Source organism: Sebastes fasciatus, chromosome 19 (assembly GCF_043250625.1).
Source record: "Sebastes fasciatus isolate fSebFas1 chromosome 19, fSebFas1.pri, whole genome shotgun sequence".
In the NCBI taxonomy this organism is placed as follows: Eukaryota; Metazoa; Chordata; class Actinopteri; order Perciformes; family Sebastidae; genus Sebastes; species Sebastes fasciatus.
In genome coordinates, this window is record NC_133813.1 from 10,632,955 (window position 1) to 10,654,375 (window position 21,421).

Below are 21,421 nucleotides of genomic sequence, written 5' to 3' on the forward strand. Positions count from 1 at the left end.
GTCTACTAGTGCTCCGCCTGGCAGAGGAACAATTTACTGTTTAATCTTCTTTGACTAATGGTGCTGTGCTTCGCTGTAGGTGGAAAAAGTATGAAATCCACGATATCGTCATCGAATGTGCCAAAGTGTCTCTGGACCCCAAGGAGGCCTCCTGTGAGGAGGGCTACGCCAACATGCCTGAGAATTTCTACCCCCAATTCCACCTGCGACCACAAGACTGCACTTCCAGCCCCTACACAGACCTCCACAGCAGCTACGGTCAGAAAACACTTCACACATAGGACACTAAAAGCTGTGAAAAAAATGAAAAATGTCTTTTTAACCCATTTAGATCACATCCCCGGTCATATTGTGCACCTATTTAACAGAACAGTATATGCAAAGAAATTACAAAAAAATCAATATCTTTGTATTTTTATATCAAAATCCAATCATCTTTTCTTCCTGTTGAACAAAATATGATGTGTGCTTAGTGCAGTATCATCATCATCATGCTCATCTCTTTTTCTGTTTGTGTCTTTATTTTATCAGAAATAACTCACTTTGTATTTTAAAGAAAAACTAATGTGAATCAATAATGAAAATGTTATTTATACAGCCTGAGACAATTATGCCTTTTTCAGTGAGTCCCTTTCAGTGTTATGTTTTTGATATTAAGCACAGTGTTTTCTAACTGGTTTAAAGGACAAACACCAAACAGTGGTGTCCCAATAGAGCAGAGAGAGGCCGTGGGTTGGTAGGTGCATCCATTTGAACATTGATCAGACTATTTGTCTTCTTGACAACAGGAAGCTCTTCTTCGACCCCATTCTCAACTCCACGGCAGCCGCTACCCCCGCCCCTGTCCTTGCCCCCCTTCTCAGGGACGCAGTCCTCCTCCCGCAGCCCACAGACCTCCAGACGGCAGGTGAGATCATCCATAACACGGTCAGAAGCTGTCTCGGTTCAAAACACAAGATTGGTGAGTAACCGATCAGAGGGTAGTACCAGAGCACCACGTCGTTAAGCCTCTGTTTGCTGCCAGCTCTCGTCGTGTTTACATTCCATATGTCACCTGTCAGATGGAGTGAATTCAGGGCTTTCCTCCAAAAACAACACAACGCCCTCAATCAGAGCAACGACTCCATGTTTTTCAAGACGCGGAGAGGAAGCGAGTGGACAGTTTTTTGAGTCATCAAAGTCAGCAGGCTGGCAGACAGGCGGGTCAAGCTTCAGGAATTACAACGCATGCCCCCCTCGTCGTCCTCCCACCTCTCTGTAGACACTCCCGAGGGCTGGTTGCCATGGAGATGCCGTCTCTCCCTCTCTATTATTGGGCCAGCCACACGAGGGAGGGGTCCGGGTGTTTTTTCTGCTCCCCTGGGGTCTGTTTGAGGATTTGTCTCTGCGTTACACTCCTTCCGACCCAGACAGACGGAAAATTTGGAAAACATGGGAGACCCGCCATTTTAGGAAACACAGCATTTCGACTTATTATTAGTCACTGTCACCACTAGGTAAAATAACGTTGAAAGGCAAGTATTTCAGAAAGTTAGTATTTGCAAATAAATGCTTGAATCTCAACTATTAACATTAATAACATTAATGTAATAACATTATACATTTTTAGATGTAGTATAAATCAGGGATAATGTACGAGCCGGTCATTGTTATGGAATAAACCCCAATCGAGCGATGCGGCACCAATGTCGTGTCGGAGTCTTGCATCGCCCTGTCAGGGTTTATTTCACAACAATGACCGGCTAGCTGTACATTATCACACTTATTACACGGCTACTTACTTAAGAAATCAATAATTTGACACAAAAACGGTCCCCCAGAGTCCAACGTCAGAACTGCGCCCATAGAAACGGTCTGTTATACATAGCAACGTTCTGCTATAAAAAAAAATAACAGATCGTAGAACGCCCTGATTGACCAATCAGAATCGAGTATTCAGCAAAGCGGTGTAATAATAAGATGGTAGTATTCCTCGGTTATAATAATTACAGCAATAACAGTAACAATGCAGTAATTTGATCTTGCACTTTCCTGGCCTTCTCTGGAGTGAGGTCAGAGGTCAGGGATTCAGCAAGTTGGATGTTCAATCTGCCAAAAGGGCTCAAATCTGGATCTCTTATTGAGTGACTCCTGACTAAAGAATGAAGAAATCTTGACTCATCTCGTCTCATGATCGGTTTAGTTAGTATATGCCTAAACAACAGCCACACTCATAAGTATATGGCATTCGCTGTGTGAAATAGTGGCTCTGCTTTTTTCCTCCAAGATTGCTTTATATCATAATTAAAAAAAGTGTGCAAATTTGTATTATATTAGCAGAGATGTTTTTTTTGTCTCCAATGAGTTGGCCATTCTCTGTTATAACAAATATATATCCTAAACCCTGTAACTACGCCCCAATTCTGCCCCTCAGCCTACAAGGTGGAATTGATTTTGTAATATTTCTCAGTAACAGTTTTAAGTACCACAACTTCCTTCCAGCATACAGTAGATGCTTTGAAACTCATCTGTAAAATATGTTGAAGTTTGAGTGTCAAATTATCAGGGTGGGAATACATTTGTGGTTTCTGGGTCACTATCAACATACAAGGAATGTGTCTTTTAACTTGCAAGATTACCAGTGTGTAGGAGTAGTTTTGGGCAGCACCAACAAAAGTGCTTTTATCTCCCATGCATTGGAGGAAAGGTTTCAGAGGCAATTATCTCAGGACTTTGACACATAAAAGCAGAAGTATCTGCATGAGCAGACACCACTAGGAGTGATGAAATAATATGCTTTTGGTAATTTGGGTGAACTGACCTAGAAGACATGAATGCACATGTATTTCACAAGTTGAGAACCACATGTGCATAACGAGGTTTAGACTCTAGATTTTGCAGAGCAGAAAGTCAGGCTTAAAGGAATAGTATGCCATTTTGGGAAATGTGTCTGTTCAATATGAAATCCCAGCCAGCAGCAGATTGTTTTAATTTAGAATAAAGACTGGAAACAGGTGGAAAGAGCTAGCCTAGCTACAGTAATTAATATGTTGCATCTAATTGTATCAATCTGTGTTTAATCCAAAGTGTAAAAACAACAGGCTGTGGTTTGAGAGATTTTGTCTGGCTGTAATTTCATATTACGTACAGACAATAATCTAACTCCCTGAAAGAAAGAAAGAAAGAAAGAAAGAGAAAGAAAGAAAAGTTGTATAACCCAGTGGCTGTTTTCTATGTTATGATGTTTTCTCTGTCAGAGCTGTAATCATTTTGGCCTCCGTCTTTGCAGAACTCCACCTGTGAACTCAACTCTTCCTGCGGAGGGAAGGACCCTCTGTGGAGCCCCTCCTCGTTGTGCGGCATGGCCACGCCCCCTTCCTCCAGGGGCATGTCGCCCAACTTCGAGCTCTCCCACAGTGCTTCACACCTTCCCAACCGCTTCCACAGCACATCAGGTCAACACTTAACATCATTATAATGGCGGTTTACTGAAGTGTTTTTTTTTACGATGCTCTGGAATTTTCTTTTCCGCTGACCGCTGATTTGTTTTTGACCCGAGCAGGAGGAAAAGGAACGCCTGCCTCCAGCACTCCAGCCACCTCTTCCCCACCTCCCTCCCTGTCAGATGACTTCCCCATAATCTCCTTACCAGCCAACACAGTCCAGTCCAGTCCACCAAGAAAGGTATGCTCTCTCCCCTCCATTTTAACATTGTCATTATAACATTCCTTGTTTACAATTTTCTTCCTGTCAGTGAGTTTAGGAACGGCAGTTGTCTGTTTGTGGATTTTATTTATACATTCACTAAAAGACAAAAATCCCCAAATATACTTTTTCCATTCTTTTTTTAAATGCAAAAAGCCAATGGGTGGATTGAAATTATCATCACCTGTATTCTGTTTTTCTGAATTTTACAATAGCTTAAAGGTCTTATAATACATCTACAGAGCCTTTAGAAAGGTGCCGAATAAAAGTATGGCTTTTCCTGAAAAAAATTGTTATGATTGTGAATCAATCATTTAAAAAATGTTAATGTTAAAAATGTTATTAATTGCACCTTTTTAATTATTCAGGATGCTGTTCATCTTATGTTGCTTAATTCACTCGTGACAAATATGTCAGCCTTATCAAATTATCTTAACTTGCATCATCTTCAAAACTCATTCCCTCGACAGCAGGACGCAAATTAATTTATCAAATGTGCTTTAATTTTGCCCTCATAAGTGGAGCAACAGGATAAACATTTTTTAATCATTATAGTCATATTATTGGTTTTCAGCAGGAGTCAGATTTTTTGGAGCTTTTTGTCTCATAAATGTTCTTTATTCTGGTGTATAAAATGTAGAACTAGGCAAAGAATAAGAGTCTCTAATCAGCCTTTAATCCCATGTTACAACGTCGAGAAGGAGAAGAGCTGGGGCGAACCTCTGATTTGTTATCCAGACTGAATTAAAACTATAAACTGTGTGACTTTTCAGGAACGGCGACAAGGAGAAAGCAGTAAGCCAGCCCTGGTGAGACAGGAGCCAGTGAAAGATCCAGAGAAGAGCGCAGAAGCAGCCACAAACAGAGGTTAGCCTCACCACTGTCATTTTATCACTGTTAATTTCAAAGTAAAGGTCCTCAATTTTCAATCACATCTAAAATGATCCCGTGGAAAAGCATGATAAATAATTCAATCCGGAAGGGACCCGAGGGCAGTCAGACCCGAGGATAATCAGACCTGAGCCAATATGTGGTTGACCTGCACAGACCCTGATAGAGAGAGAACACCATGAGCCACCAATTAACTCACAGTCGTGGTTAAAAGGTGCCTTAATGTATGTAATTTTTACCGCACTACACAGCTCACTCTCTCTGTCTGCCTCAAAAACACATTTTTCTCCCGTGATGATTATGATACGGACCACATGATCAGAGCAGACGGAGTCCGCTTTGATCCACTCGGGTGTTTAAAGAGTGGCTCCATCTGCGTTCTTTTTTCCGGGATTTTCAAGTGGAAACGCCCACTCAGCCGCTAGCATAAAAGCAGTGACGTAGGTTACCAAAGTGAGCTAATCAATAAGGTTATGAATAATGTGAATGCTAGCACTAGCTGAGTAAAAGTTAATACACTAACTGTATATATATATACTGTATATATAGTAGCGTCGTCATGCAGAAACCTATGTCAGGTCACGTGGGAAAACGTTTTTAGAAGGGCGTGGTAAAATAGCATTTTGACACTAAAACATACATACTTTGACCGAAATTTGAATGTTCAGATTTTAATACATAAGGAACACCACTGGGAAGCAACAGAATGACATAAAACCTAAAAAAAAATACAAAAATTAGACCTGCAGCAATACAACAGAATCTGTACCCGGACTCAATTAGACTGAATGTAATTTCAACTTGGCCCGACTTCTATATGTGATGCCAAATGTTAAGTCATTTGGATCATTAATCTTAACAATCTGCAAACTTTCCTAAAAATAACTATATCAGAGGTGTATTTCTTGCTTTGATGTTTTGGCTTTTTGGAGACGTTATTCTTCTGACATCAATACCCACACTTGTGACACATACACTTCCTCATCAGACGCTGGAGCCGCCGAGAACGTCTCCATGACTTTGACAGAGCTGTCGGTCTTCATGAAGAAACAGGAGCTGGAGCTTCAGCTGAGAACAGAGAAAGAGAGGGAAGAGGGTGAGTACGGGCTCGGTGTGTAGATCAAAGAAGCAGATCCAGTCGGTGTGTGACTCAGCATGGAAAACACAGGCCACATTGTTGAGGCCTTCTTCAAGAAAAATAATCCACCAAAACCAAATCGTGCTGTACACGAGCCTTTCTTGCAATTAACAACATATCAAAATCTCACGTTTCATAGCAGAGTCAATCAGTGCAGTATTTTGTTTCGACTGAACCCAAAAGGTTTGTCGTTGGATCACATCTTTTAAATACGTGAAGTCATTTACCTGTTCAGATAAATGAACCTGAGCTCATGCACTTTCACTAAAATATCCAGAATGCTAACACATCCCTGCTTGTATCCCAGTGTGTGTTCAGCGAGCTCCGCACTGTTATCGGTTTAAATCCCACTTGAGCCACTTGTACTAAAAATAAATGCACCTACAGTACTGTGAAGCACTTTGGATAAAAGCATCTGCCAAATGGCAAACGCTCTGCTGCCAAAGCTATCTGCTTAGACTTAAACATTTCCCTTCTCTTTGGGGAAAAAAACAGAAGCCCAGAAACCTTGTTTTTTTCTGTGTGGGATGGCAGGCACTTCACATTTATTTTGACTGCAGAAATATTTAAGCACAGACATTGACATTCAGAACATACAAGCAGGTTTAAGTCCACCACAATCATCCATATGTTGTTTCTGCTGCAGCTGCCTTCACAGAGGAGCTGCTGAAGATCACCGAGGATAAGCAGGAGCTGTCGGGTCTGAGGGGCTTCGACTCCCCTTTCTATCACACCACTGAGACTCTGACTGGCTGTCAGGCACAAGAAAAGACCCTCACCAACACCCAGACTGGAGGGCCCGTCAGGGACACCCACCATGTTGTATCGACGCCAGACAAAGGGGAGACCACTGTGAATACCAGCAGTGTTGGGAGTGAGAGAGGGGGAGGAGGAGACAGCAGGAGTTCAGCCCTCGGCCTCGAGCAGTCCTGGTCCTTCCAGTCGGGGTTCACCCCCATCGACCACCACCTGCACCGGAGCCCCTCTGCCCCGGACGACGAGGTGTCCAAGTTCGGGATGTTCTCCCCGAGCCCGTGCAGCAGCAAGACCCCGGCCCCGATGCCCTACGAGGCGTTCTTCGACCTGGCTCTGCCCAGGGCGGCCTCGCTCTTCGTGGGCCAGAAGACGTCGGAGGCGGTGCACAAGGCGGCGATGGAGCGGCTGTTGCAGCAGGAGGAGGGGCTGGAGGATGGGGAGGAGGAAGGGGTCGTGTCTGCTTCCCCACTGGAGGTGCTGGATCGCCTTGTTCAGCAGGGGAGCGACACCCACGACAAAGTTCTCAAGAGGTAAGCTTAGAGGTTTTTTGGCTTTTATTAATGTCAATTGCTCAAACATTGATCAAACATTTGAGGTATTATTCGATAGCAATGATAGTTTTAAAGCAGATATATATTAACAATCTTTTCTGTTAAAAATGAAGACATGTAGAAAAGGTATTCGTCTAGTTTTGTGAGCGTGTTGTTGGTATGAAAAAGTATGTTGCTCATCATACTGAGGAAACTCAGGGGTGAGGAGTTCTGATGTGCAAGAGCCCGCCTGGGTTGTTTCCAGTCTATTACTGCGGCCGAAAGGAAACACCCAGTTGAGAACAAGTATGACATTGTTCAGAATCCGTCGTCCCTTTTCTTTCTCCACACGCACACACACACACACAGCGAGCCGGTCCTCCGAGCCAATAGTACAACCGTGTCAGCAAAGTCAACGCTGGGCACAGAACAGTCTGGCTTTGCTCATTTCAGTCGCCCATCTCCCCGACGTCTGTCTTCATCAGAGCCAAGCGCGGCCTGATGGAGGGAATAAAATCAGTGGAAACAGAGAGTTTAGTACGGCTCAGACAACTGACCAAAACGGCAATTTAGAATGATATGGTCACTTGTAGGGGGTGGGCAATATGGACAACATTAATGTGCCGATAACTATAACCGCATTAATTCTATTGATACATCACGACATCTTATAAATAAAATATTGTAAAAAAATCTAGGGCTGCTCAACTCTTAGTCGACTAAGATTTCTATAATCGATTAGTAATTTTTTATGCTTTTTTCATGCTGAATGACTTAGTTCCAAGAAACTTATTAGCACATCTCTGGTAAACACAAGAGTTAAAGGGGCGCATAAGTGTGATTTTTTTTTTTTTTTTTTTTGTGTGGAGAGATCTAGTATGATATGGTTGGTACCAATGGATTCCTTAGGTTTCATATAGTTTCATATGATACCAGTATCTTCACTCTCGCTTTAAAACCTAGCCTGCTACAACCTAAAAATCACAAGTTGTGTTAATGGGTTAAAGAAATTAGTGGTTTTAAAACAAATTTGCGTTAACGCGTTATTATTGCGTTAGCTTTGACAGCCCTACTCACAGTAGTTGCGGTAAACAGGGAAAACCTGGTTCGAGATGTAGTAGGTTTTGGATTTACAACCAACATCAATGAAATGTTGGTGAATTTAGCAACAGAATAATTATTTTTCCCCGTTCCCAATACCAGAAACTCTTGCTTTTCCAAAACACCTATACACATACAGTATGTAAATGGCTATTGGTTGTGCTTCTGTTTACTGAATCATATCATTACACACCCTGACATGAATTACACAGGACAGAAACATCCCAGAGAAGTCATTCTTCTGAAATGTTTTTTCATTCTCTCCTTTTTCCAGATTACCGTTGCCCAGTAAGTCAGCTGACTGGACGCACTTTGGAGGTAAAACACTGGCACTTCCGTACACTGATAAAAGAAGCTATTATGAAGACTGCAGATGGAGCATTATTCAGGCATGACTAGTGATTCGTCACGAGCTCTGAGACATGAACGGCATGTTAAAACGTTATCCAGCCAGACAGGGAATTTGTTCAGTGGAAGTTTATCAAAACACACAAAGTTCCCACATTCATGCAGTGCCCTGATGAACTCAGAAATTTGAAAGTTGGCCGCTGAGAGGTTTCTTCGCCCTTTATTTACCTCCCTGTATGCATTCAGTCGACCAGAGCAATAATCTAATCTTCTCTAGCTGCAGCTCAAAACAAAATAGAAACACAGTGTTTTTGTTAAAGCTCCCTACCAACTTGTAATTGCAGCTCTGGAATTTAATCATCTCCCGTGGTTAACTTATAGGAGTCATGTCATTTTGATTGCATCCAAAAACAACAATAATATTTTTTCTACATTCAATGAAATTTATTTATTTATTGAGTCATTTATTTATCTATGTTTGATTTTTGCATGTTCCGTCCTCCATAATAATTGTTTAGTTTTGATGCGCGTCATGATCCAGATTATATATTTTTTTAAAACATTCTGTCATGAAAATAACACGTAGAAAGCTTTAGTGCGTAGAAATGGAGCAAATATGATTTAAAAAAAAGTTTATTTTTATAAAACGGTCACTATATCCTGACATCAGTGGATGACCTTTTGTGTCCTCCTATGCTCCTAATGGCATCTGCAAGATTTCACAGACCACAGAAACATCTTGTAGTGTACTGTTTAGCTGTAAAATGAGAAAGTTTGTGACCCGGCAGCTATGTTGACATCTACTGAGGAAATACCAAGCATCGTCCACCAGCCGGAGCACAACCAATAGGAACACTCTCTCAGTGAAATGACCTGTGATTGGTCACAGACTCCCAGTCTTCCGTCACGGGCTAGATTTTCTAAAGCCTGAAAACAGAGCCATGAGGAGATGCAGAAGTCTAGTTTTCTCTCAGAACACATGAATTACAATATGCTGAAAGGTTATTATAGAAAGCTAGCGGAGGTCTATGCTCTTTTAAAATACTTATAATATTTGTAATACTTTGTATTGTTTCTAGTTTCTTCTCATTGTTCCCTTTGTAAAGTCAGAAACATAACTTATATTGTTTATAGTGACTGAAGGACATTTTCACCAGAATCCCGTCGGCCTCTCTGGCTTGGCGAAATCACAGCATTGTATTTATATACAGTCATTTTTTCTATTATATTCTCATTGCATTACCTGCACTATTCTGGTGTTCTACCCTCCAATAATAATTAAGCTCATTTCTACCAGTGTGTATGTGTGTCAGGCGTGTGACCGTGTTAATTACATTATTATTACCACTGCCTCCCCAGGCTCGGCTCCGCTGGACGAGCTTCACACGCTGCGCAGCCAGCTGCTCCTGCTGCACAACCAGCTGCTGTACGAGCGCTACAAGAGGGAGCAGCACGCCGTCCGCAACCGACGCCTCCTCCGACGCATCATCAACGCCACTGCGCTGGAAGAGCAGAACAACGCCATGGCAAGTTTGCACATGCTCCTTATCACAGATTAACAAAGCGGTAATGTAGAGTTGCTTGTTGAGATGCAGCACCGCGGGACATTTAAAGGTCTGTCCCGTAAACTGGAGGCTCACTGGTGTCTTGTTTGCATTCTGAACACAATGAGAGGAGAACACGCACCTAAATTCCTCAGAGATAGTCGCTGACCACTGAGGCATTTCATAACTCCAGCTGTCAAATCAGTGGAGAATCATCTGCAGCACGCAACAATGTGACTGAAGTTGTTTTGTTGGCAGCTGAGAGCCACCCAGACAGATCGGTTTTCAACAAGTGATGGTTACAAAGAAGCCATGAAGGCTGTTTTGTCTTCTGGAATAAAATGTAAATAAAGAAGAGGAACACTGACCCATTCACGCAGCAATCAGTTGAAAATGTTGCACAGGAAAAAATATATATTTTTTGCCCATCCCTGCCCTCGCTACAACGGCGTATTAGGGCCATTGTAGGTAAACAAAAAAAATATTACGGAGCTGGGGGGGGAGGGGGGTAATATTCTGAGAAAAAACTCAGAATTTTTGAGATTAAAGTAATTCATTTATGAGAAAAAACTAACATTCTCTGAGATTGAAGTGGCAAATTTACGAGAAAATATCTCAAATCTGTGATTATAAAAACGTAAATATACGAGAAATAAACTTGGAAAACTGAGTCAGGCGAAGGTGCTGAAAGATAGATATACATGTTTTCTTTCATGTTGTTAATGTGTTCTTGTGAACAGTATTAATATTATAGAAGTATCAGGAAAGTAGAGGCGAACAACTTCTATCTTTGAATACACAAAGACGTTTGTCTTTTACTGTCACTGTGTCAGTGTGAAGGGAAAACAACACAGAAAAAGCAAATAACATAAGTGCCTGTGTTGCACCGCAGATTATGGTGAATTATGTCCTTAGAGTTTGCTAGGGAGAGGGACGTTTTAAGACTGTAATCTTGGAAGTTCAGAGTTTTTTTCTCAGAATATTACCCCCTCTCCGCCGGCTTTTTTTTTTTTTTTCTCCTTCAATACGCCGTCGTACCTCACTAAAAGACCAGCTGGTCTGCAAAACTACTTCAAAGTGCCTTAAAGCATCTATTCTTTCTAGCAGACATTTAGAAACTCCTGTACACTTTGTACTTAATCAGTGCTTGTGTGTGTCTGTTCAGAAGGGCCAGCTGAACCTGCAGAGCGTGGACATCGTGTCTCTGAGGGAGAGTCTGCAGGTGGAGCAGCAGCGGTACAGACAGCTGTGGGACGACCGGGAGACGGTGGTGACCAGGCTGCACAGTCAGATCAGACAGCTGCAGCAGGGACGAGATGACTACTACACAAAGAACCAGGAGCTCCAGGTACACACACACACACACACACACACACACTGATTCAGAGATGCACAAAGATTCAGACGCTGGCACACACAGGTATACATTACTGTATATGTTTTATAAAATACAATACGATGATAATACAGTACAAATATATGTGGTTATCTTTATATGATGTAATGTAACTCTCTTTAATCTTGTTGTGTTTTGTGCCTCCAGAGCAAGGTGCAGGAGTGTCAGAAAAGGATGGATGAACTGGAGGCGGAGCTTCAGAGGGCCAACAACAAAGTGTGCCACACCGGTCACCTCCTCAACCAGATGACCATCAAGGTAAAGAAACACCCGAGCCACTGTCTGATTGAACTAGTTATTTTCTCAGTTTCAGGTCGGTGATCAGACATGGAATACGTGATGTTGTCGGCCTCATCTATCTGATTAGCTAACAGGGTTTGTCATTTAAACAAAGGCAAGACGAGGCCATTTTATTAAAACAATTCAAAGTGCTTTACATGAAGGTGAAAATTTCAATTACAATTAGAATTGAATGATATTTAAAGAATTAATTAGACAAAAATAATAATAGACCAGAAATACAGTGCAATAATATGATGGCCAAAATGAAATACAGGAAATTAAAATGCAGCATAGAAATGAACCAGGCCAAGGCAGCACAAATATATTCACGATGGCTTTATACGGAAAGAGACCTGATATATCATTGATAAGTTGAATTGAATTAGTGTTTCTGTCCTGGACAATATCAGTCAAACTTCCATCTGATATTTCTTGTGCAATATGACGTCCTCCCAAAAACAAGAATATCTCTTTCTTTTTATCTTTCATGTCTGGGCAGGTGTTCAGTTCCAGGAAAGGAGATAAACATGTCTCTGCTAACAAACCCATATGGGCGCTATTCACACAGCTTTTAACTGCTTTATGTTAAATCAGCAAGACTGTTTGGTTGCTGCCCTTCAGGCTTCTCCAGTGTAAATCAAAATTTTCAATGTGCTTCCTCCTGCTTTTCTAAATGGAGGAATTGGGCAGGACAGAGAGCAGGCTGGCGGACAGTTGGGTCAGACTTAGGGGGTTAGGTACAACAGCGCATGCCCTCGTCCTGGTCCTGCCACCTCTCTGTAGACTGCAGACTGTCCCAGGGCTCGGTTGCCTTGGAGATGTTGTCTCTCCCTCTCTATTTTTGGGTCATCGGCGCGGGGGGTCTGGGTGTTTTTCTGCCTCCTGGGGTTCGTCTGAGGTCTGCTTCCCTCCTCTAACCCAGACTGAGCCGAAATCCTGACAAACAAGGAGCAGTTGGTTCAGTCCTTGTTCATGACATTCAGTCACAATGAATAGACGGTGTGGTTTAATATCCTCAAAGTTAACGCGATAACGTGATAATAGACTTTTTTTTTTAACGCCACTAATTAATGTAACCTGCTCTATTTTTTTGCGAGGAAAAACTGACCAGCATTTGACCTCAAGATATGTGAATAAAAATGGGTTCTATGAGTACCCACGAGCCTCCCCTTTACAGACATGCCCACTTTATGATAATCACATGCAGTTTGGGGCATGTCATAGTCAAGTCAGCACACTGACACACTGACAGCTGTTGTTGCCTGTTGGGAATGAGTTTGCCATGTTATGATTTGAGCATATTTTGTATGCTAAATGCAGTACCTGTGAGGGTTTCTGGACAATATGTGTCATTGTTTTGTGTTGTTAATTGATTTCTAATAATAAATCTATACATATATTTGCATAAAGCAAGCATATTTTTCCACTCCCATGTTGATAAGAGTATTAAATACCTGACAAATCTCCCTTTAAGGTACATTTTAAACAGATTAAAAAATGGGATTAATGTGCGATTAATCACGATTAACTATGGACAATCATGTGATTAATCGCGATTCGCTTTTTTAATCGATTGCCAGCCCTACTTTGAAGTTGACCACTGTCATAAAGTTAAATTAGTTTCCGACAAAAGTAGCTCCTTAGAGTGACGTGTATACTGTGAAATGTTTAGATGGCTCATTTGCCGCTGCTTGTTGAACCTTCAGTGGGTTTCGGAGAGATGATTAATTCCGTCGGGCTTGTTGTTGATGCATTCCCAGATATTCCTGGACAGGTTTGATTTGTAGCATAATTGCTGTTTTGCCCTCCGTCGTCATTGTTCGTCTCGTGTGTCCTTCAGCTGAGCAACAGCGAGAGCACCCAGCAGCAGATGAGCTTCCTGAACAAGCAGCTGCTGCTCCTCGGGGAGGCACATAAGCTGTCCATGCAGGAGTTGCACCACGCAGGTGCCGATAATACAAAGGTACGGTGGAAGGAAGTGTGTGTGCGTGTGTGTGTGTGTGTGACAGATGCAGAGAACTGCAGAGACGACGTACTGAGGTGAAAAAAGGGAACCTAATTGGGTTTGTTGGGCGCCAAGTCAAACTGTCTCACTGAAGCGTTTTTAGCTTCGCTGTAACATCATCTATCTAGATATGCCATGGTCATATGGTTATCCAAAGTATGAGGATAGACTTCAGTGTAGTCAGAGGGTGGTTCTAATTGTATACAATTTCACATTTTCTCTTTTTTATTTTCACTTTTGCCATCTACCAGACACACAGATAAGATTTTAATGTTAGTCGATTGTACAAAGATTAGAATGCACCTCATGACACAGAGAAACCTGCGTTACTTTCTTTTTGTGAGTCAAATTACAGTCAGATACTGTAGATAATGGTAGAAAATAGCTTTTACTGTATTGAAAAAATAGTAATGCGCATTGAAAAACTCCTCAAAAAAACTACCATGAAAAGAACAAGCTGCTCCCACATGGCTGAAAACTTTCTTTCATCTGTGTCTTTTTCACCATCTCTTTCATTTCTTGTTCCTTCCTGCTCCTTGTGCCTGTGTGAACACTGACCCACCACCACCCAGGAGGCCCAGATGCTGAAGGTGTCTTATGGGAAAGAGGTGGAGACGCTGAGGCAGAGCCTGCTGGTTCAGGGTCAGAAACTGGAGGCAGCGCAGCAGAGAGTCGGCGAGCTGGAGACGCACCTCTCCAAGAAGGAACACCTCATAGCCGAACAGAAGAAGTTCCTCGAGGATGTGAAATGTCAAGCAAAGTGAGTGTGAACCTCCCCCAAGTTCTCAAAACCAGCTTCTCATCTTCTCTTTTCCCCGCTTCACTTTTCTCATCTCGCTCTCTCTCTCTCTCTCTCTTTGCAGGGCGGAGCTGCAGGCCTCAGACAGCAGGTATCAGGCTCAGAGGAGGATCACTCAGCTGCTGCAGACTGAACTCCTGCAGCTCTACAGCAGAGTGGAGATGGAGGCTCCTGCCAGCACCATCATCAGTTCACCACCAGGGGGCAGAGTTGAACCACACACTCGTGCAGACTCCAGGTCAGGCTCAGCACTCTTTTTAGTGTAGCTGTTCAGTTTGCACAGCATTGTGTTACGACTAGACTGACAAATTTACTAGACGATTTAACTTAGTCCTGCACTGGTTTACAACCTTTATGGCAGTTCAAAGAGGACCTAGTATGCTTTTCTGCTTTTTCCCTTTCCTTTAGTGAGTTATATTGTTTTTTTGTGCATGTAAAAGGTCTGCAAAGTTACAAAGCCAATAGTCCACGCCAAAAGGGAGTTACTCTCCCCCACAGAAACACTGCTGCTGAACTGCCTGAAAGGCCTTGCTTCAAGTCCCGCCTTTTCTTCCATAAAGTGTTGATATCACCAAGTAACACATTTGCATAATATCTGCCTAGCAGATAGTTTGACACGCCATCGAACAAAGCTAGTTAGAGCGGAGCTGGAGCGGAGTCCAAAGAGTTTGGTGCAGTTGACAAATCAGGTCTGACTGTAGGGGCAGGAGCTCAGACAGGGTGAAAAGAGGTGCTGCAGCACAGACGGTGCTCTATCTTGCTGCCTCTTTTTATTTTATATGTTGCTAGGCAACCACTAAATGAGTGCTAACGTTACCTTATTACAAACCATGAACTGTATGTGACCCAAATAGTTAATAGTACAGTTTAAATTAATCAAAACGAGTGCTTCCCTTCTTTTTTTATTATACTATATTAATGATAGCATTACCATCCACAAATGAATGTCTGCTTCAGACTGCTATTTTTAATAACTTTAGAGTAGTAAACATCTTATGTTTGTCATAAAGACAATAATAGAAGAATGCAACTTGTACCAGGTTTAGGTGTCTAATAAGCACCAAGCGAGTCCTGATAAACCAAAGCTCTGGTTACTCTGTGAATAAATGTAATGCGTGTGTTTATGTAAATGTTAGTGGTACTGTATCGATAATGGTACTCACATAAAGACTTGATTCATCTGATCTATCAACAGAGTTCTTGAGTGTTTTTCTGAATATTTTTGTCTTCCACAGTGTCATGGTGCCAGATGGACAAAGTAAACATCACACCAACGAGGAGGTGGACAGTAGACCACCACGCGACTCCCCTCGGGGCAACGGCAGCACTTTATCGCCACGGCAACCAAAGCCGAGCAACTCTTCCAAGACAACAGCCAACTCCATCAACGGCAGCCAGGACCTGGCCCCGCCCCTGCTGGTGGAGCCCTCCCCGTCCTGTCCCTACTCCAACTCGCTCGCACCCGTGCCCCCCTCCGACGCGCCGCTCACCGTGGGCTCCTACCCCAGCGCCAAGAGCTTCCTGGGCATGAGGGCGCGCGAGCTGTTCCGCAACAAGAGCGAGAGCCAGTGCGACGAGGAGCAACCGCCGACGCGTCTGGCCGGCCTCGCCCACGGCCTGAAGACTGAGTTGTGCGTGGAGCCGCCCTGCCCGGGTTATATCGTCCCCGTCGGCCCAGCACCTCCCCCCATCCCGACTCCGCCCCTCCCCGCCCCAGCTCTCGCCCACGCCCTCGCCGCTCCTCTCACTGTGCCCACCAAGGAGCCCCCCTCTGAGCCCAAGCAGCGGGCCTCCAGCCAGGTAAGCCCCCGCAGGAAGGCAGGGGCAGGGGCAGGGTCAGGTGGAGGGCGGGGTCAGGCGGGTTCAGGGCGTCCCCGGCAGCAGCAGCTAAAGATCATGGACTATAACGAAACACATCACGAGCACAGTTAGAGACACAGAACTGAGCCGGGACGCAGGGCGGAGATTGAGAGACTGAAGTTCAACGATGGAGAAGAGCTACAAATCAGCAGAAGAGTAACATGTCAGCAACTCTTTGGAATTCAGTGTTATTTGTTCCATTCCTCTGAGTGGACAACAGGATTTCCCACAATGTTTTTCTACTTTATTTTTTTTTTTTCCTTTTCATTTTTTTTATACTGAGTCATTCCCCTTAAGAATTTTGACAAGGTGACCGGGATACAAAGTCGATGTGTTGTTACCAGTGGAGATGCTAGTCTTATGATTTTGGTTATGAGACAAAGACGCTCAAAGATATGCCGACAGTGATCGAAATTATCAGTCACTTACTCGTGACACTGTTATTAATAACTTACACGTGACACCGTTATCAATATCTTACGTGTGACACTATTATTAATAACTTACACGTGACACCGTTATCAATATCTTACACGTGACACTGTGAGTCATTAGTTCACCCAAACTACAAAAATCCCACTTGGCTCCAGTTGTATCAGCCATGCAGATAGTTTCTCTTTAATTAGCCCAAATTTTGTGATTTCTGCCTCCACAGCCAACATAAAGAAGTGAATGGAATTTTGTTTGTGTTACTCACAACATTGAAAAATCACATTTAAAAGAAGAAAAAAAGCTCAGCAGCCACTTGTCTTCTGTGTGACAGTTACTTTAAATAATCCACAAACCTTTTCTGATATTTCATTGGAACTGCTTTCTACTGAAGAAATAGTCCCTTTGGATAATCCACAAACCTCTCTAAACTAAGGAACAGTTTCTGCAAAGACAAGTTGCTGTTATCATTTTTAGATGTTATTTGTAAATGCTGTGAGCACCACAAATAAAGTTCCTTTCACCTCCATTGTGTTGACCGTGGAGACGGGAATTTCCAGAGATAAATATCTCAAAATATGGACAAATACAACTGTAGTCAATACCATACATACCATTTTTTTTGTAGTTTGGGTGTACTGACACTTTAAAATCCAATTGGTTATTAAAAAACACCAGAAGGATCATCTGTTCGGCATGCTTTGGCGTTGACTGCGGACCGAAATATGTTTTTGATATCAGAGTGCATGTTGAGTGTTACATCAGAGCGGCAGAGGTGGCGAGTACGTAGAGATGTTTGATTTGTTCTGGGGATATCTTGGAGGTTGACTGAATTGGGAAACCTGACATTTCCATACAAAACTCCATTGCGTTTTTGTCCAAAATAAGCCAGAGAGAGAATGTGTTTTGTAGGTGATGCAGTCGTGATGGTTCTCGTATTTCAGCAAAGATGCAATGAGGAAAGTGTGTGAAATTTAGAAACTGATGAAATTGTATGCTTGTTTATGAATTCCACATTCTGTTGTATCTTTTTTTTTTTTTATTTATTCAGCCATGAAGTACATATCCTAAATTTGAATCAGACCTGGCAAGTGACACAAGCCCAAGCTATAAAAATCACCTTTTTTCTGTTCAAGACGACAACCAGCTGATCATTTCGAAGTGCGATGCAAACATTTGTGTTCTGGCTGAATTCAAGCATCTCTAAACAGAAGTGTTGTTTTCTCATGTTGCGTGTACATTCTGCTGGTACAGCGTGGGAAACCAAAAGCATCTTGTCCGATCAGGTTCCCTTCTGCAGGTCTGATAAACGTGGAGTTTCTTCTGAGTATTAGAAGTAAACTCTGGTATTGAAAGTCATCTATATCCTGTTGTCCACCGGGAACTCCTGCTGTCACTTCCTTTTGCCTCGCTATCTAAAGCATGTTCAACAATCCACTTTAAATGCCAACCGTAGTAACTACCGCAAACCAAGACAGAAGGTACAATCAGCACAAACTGAAGGAACCAGGACTCTGACCAGAGCTGGAGAATCTGGGATAAAACGGCAAAAAAAGGAAGTTCTTAAAGCAGTGGCTTGTGTTTAACTGTGAACAATAAAGATCGTCTTCAATGTTTTGCACTACAATTCTGAGTTTTGACATTTTTTTTTTGCTGCTGAATGTAAGCCCCTCCAGTTGCACCTCTGTGGAAATGCGGCATCAAGGTGTTGTTTTCATTATGTCCAGTGAAGGTTGAGTTTGTTTTTGGGACTGGACACTTTCAGATGTTTGCAGACTGAAAAGAGTCAGTCCGTCCTTCTAAACTGTTTTGTTGGTTTTACAGCTCGATAGAAAAACAGATGAAAAGAGAATGAATGAGTGTACAATGGCATACAGGATGATTTTCTTTTGTGATCAGCCCTGTGATATAAGGCACAAAAGCACGATTAAGTGATTAATCAATTAGTCGATAGACCGAAAACTATGGTATTTGGTAAACTAAGGTATTTATCGTTTTAGTCATTCCCATCTTTGCATCCTCTTTAATGTGAAGATTTGCTCCTTTTCCTTGTCATATACCATAGTAAACTGAATAACTTTAGTTTTGGACTGTTGGTCGGGCACTTTTGGCTCTGGGAAATTGTGACTTATCATTTTTCACAATTTTCTATTTCCATTTTTTTTAATGCATGGCCAGATTATCAGGCTTGTTTATTAGATTAGATTTTTCCCAATCTAAATCCATACACTTTTCTAATTTAGAATAGCTATATTTCATTCAGGAGAAGTGTTTCTCACATGCATTTAACACTAGCTGGAGGGCCTTTGCATGGGGTCAGAGGGGATGCATTAAGCAGTTTAGCATATTTTTGTTTAAAGGTCCCCATATTGTAAAAAGTGAGATTTTCATGTCTTTTATATTATAAAGCAAGTTTAAGTGCTATATAAATACTGTTAAACTATCGAAACGCTCAATATACGGAGAAACACTCACAGCCCGTGTTCAGAAATTGTGGGTTTGAAACAAGCCGTCAGGATTTCTGTCCATTTGTGATGTCATAAATATACAATATATATAGATCATTACACAGTTTTAAACATAAACATTCTAAATGTGTCCCAGTTTATTTCCTGTTGCAGTGTATGTAAATAACATCAGCTGACAGGAAGTAAACATGGACCCAAGCCGTTGCCTAGCAACGCAATTCCGTTGAAATGCACTAAAATGGAGTGTTTCAGACAGAGCGTGAATACAGGTATATTTAGGCAGACAGTATGAGGAAAATAAAGGGTTTCTTGAACATTACAGCATGTAAACATGTTCTAGTAAAACACAAAATACAAGTATGAACCTGAAAATGAGCACCATATGTCCCCTTTAAAGTAAGTGTATTGTTTGATATCTGTACTAAAACTCCGATATCATTTAGGCACTAATATCAACATTTTTCAAATGATAGTCTGTCCTATCTATGGCACTAATTATTAAAAACTGAAACATCACTAAATGCTATCTAGCCTACTGCTATTAGCAGTAGGCTAAGCTAGTAGATATGGTAGCCTACAGTGGTACCTAGCAGTAGAAAAAATACAGACTTTGTACAAAATGTGACAGTACAGTTACACCTTTGTAAAAATTGTATAATTTATTCCTGAAGTATTGCTGCAGTGATGCAGTTCGTGAAGGAATATCAACCATTAGCTTAGCTTAGCATCATCTAACACTGGAAACAGCTAGCCCTGTCCAAGGTTACCTAGGCAACCAGGTGGCTAGGCAACCAGGTACCTAGGCAACCAGCTGCCTGAAGACCACTAATTAACGCGCAGCTAATCCGCGCATCTAAATAAACTAACTGTGAACTTCCATATGGTTCATAACTTCACATTTACTGGACTGTCTTCACAACTAACTCTTGGCAAGAAAGATAATAAGCGTATTTACCCGAAATGTGAAGTTATTCCTTCAGTAAATAAATACAGAGGTGAGTATTGAGACTGACATGTTGTCAAATCCAACATATATATATATAAGACAGTTGTGCTTAAAATGTTTTGTCATCCAATTTAAACTTTACTGTTTGATTTCTTTCTAGATTATCTCATCATTTCTGCTGACTTTCCTAAAAAAAAAGAAGGTGAGTAACTTTCTGATTATTTTTTCTTCTTCTCACAGATACTGTAGGAGAGTCCCTGTTTCCATGTTGTTTGTATTTACTTGTATCCTTCTGTTTGTTGTCCTGTTTCCACCAGAGGACACTGTTGCTCCAAAAACACCAGACTGCGCAGCCATGATGTTGAGATCAACAGGTAAGGCAGTCTGGTAAATATGGTGTTACACAGTTGATGATTGAAGATGATTCAGATGCTTAGGCTGTTAACCGTGCTGGTCAATATATGACAGCAGAATTGATGATATTGACAAGAAGGTGTTATTTTTCTCACTCCATGTTTTTTTTTTTTTTTTAAATATGTCAATTTAGTTGAGGTTGTAAGGAAATAGTAACACCACAGTTTAAAAACACCCTCTGTAAAGACAGCAGACAATAACCCAAAACCAGCAATATTACTCATGCTTAAACAAAAGTGCATCCACGTTGATTTATACAATGAAATCTGTTTTATTAATTCAGTAATTTATTTGATTTTTCTATACAAACATGTACATTGTAGAAAACAAACATAAAATTCAGAAACTTAACAGTGTGTTCACTAACGGCATCCTGTCATTTTGTATTTTTTGTTTTGGTGTGTGTGGTTTGTGTATGTACATGCGTGACTGTGTGTGTGTGTGTGTTTTATCAGCTCCCAATTCCCTGGGCCTTGCTGTTAACTCTCCTCCTGCTTCCAGGACTGAATCATTTTTTGTGAGTATAACCGACCAAGTATGATTAGTTTATCAAACGTGTGCATATGTATTTCACGAGAGAGAGTCCAAAAAAAAAAAAAAGGAAAAAAGTGGTATGATTAATTTACCAGCATTCCGCAGGGTCAAGGAAATTGATGCAGGATAATTGGGCACATAGGGAATCCTTGGCAATTTGTGCTTTCAGACTCTACTTGAGAAATTAGATGTCAGTGCAAATGTGAAATTGCTCCTCAATGTTCTCAAAGATTCCATGAAAATTTAAACATAAATCTTAAGTATTTCAAGCAAAGGGATTCTTTCCTTTTTTTTGT

At 41.7% G+C, this 21,421-nt stretch overlaps 1 protein-coding gene across 1 annotated transcript in view; it reads left to right on the forward strand.

The window, feature by feature from the left end:
* Positions 1 to 18,390, forward strand: part of tsc1b (TSC complex subunit 1b) — a 30,047-nt gene extending 11,657 nt beyond the window's left edge. The window contains exons 8-22 of the mRNA XM_074616772.1: positions 80 to 258; positions 789 to 907; positions 3,269 to 3,434; positions 3,542 to 3,663; positions 4,458 to 4,551; positions 5,564 to 5,671; positions 6,360 to 6,999; positions 8,375 to 8,418; positions 9,808 to 9,974; positions 11,158 to 11,340; positions 11,536 to 11,646; positions 13,511 to 13,633; positions 14,248 to 14,435; positions 14,539 to 14,712; positions 15,710 to 18,390. Of these exons, the coding sequence (XP_074472873.1) occupies positions 80 to 258; positions 789 to 907; positions 3,269 to 3,434; positions 3,542 to 3,663; positions 4,458 to 4,551; positions 5,564 to 5,671; positions 6,360 to 6,999; positions 8,375 to 8,418; positions 9,808 to 9,974; positions 11,158 to 11,340; positions 11,536 to 11,646; positions 13,511 to 13,633; positions 14,248 to 14,435; positions 14,539 to 14,712; positions 15,710 to 16,406 (3,115 nt within the window). The 3' untranslated portion in view covers positions 16,407 to 18,390. The remainder of the gene's footprint in view (positions 1 to 79; positions 259 to 788; positions 908 to 3,268; positions 3,435 to 3,541; positions 3,664 to 4,457; positions 4,552 to 5,563; positions 5,672 to 6,359; positions 7,000 to 8,374; positions 8,419 to 9,807; positions 9,975 to 11,157; positions 11,341 to 11,535; positions 11,647 to 13,510; positions 13,634 to 14,247; positions 14,436 to 14,538; positions 14,713 to 15,709) is intronic.
* The last annotated feature ends 3,031 nt before the right edge of the window (positions 18,391 to 21,421 follow it).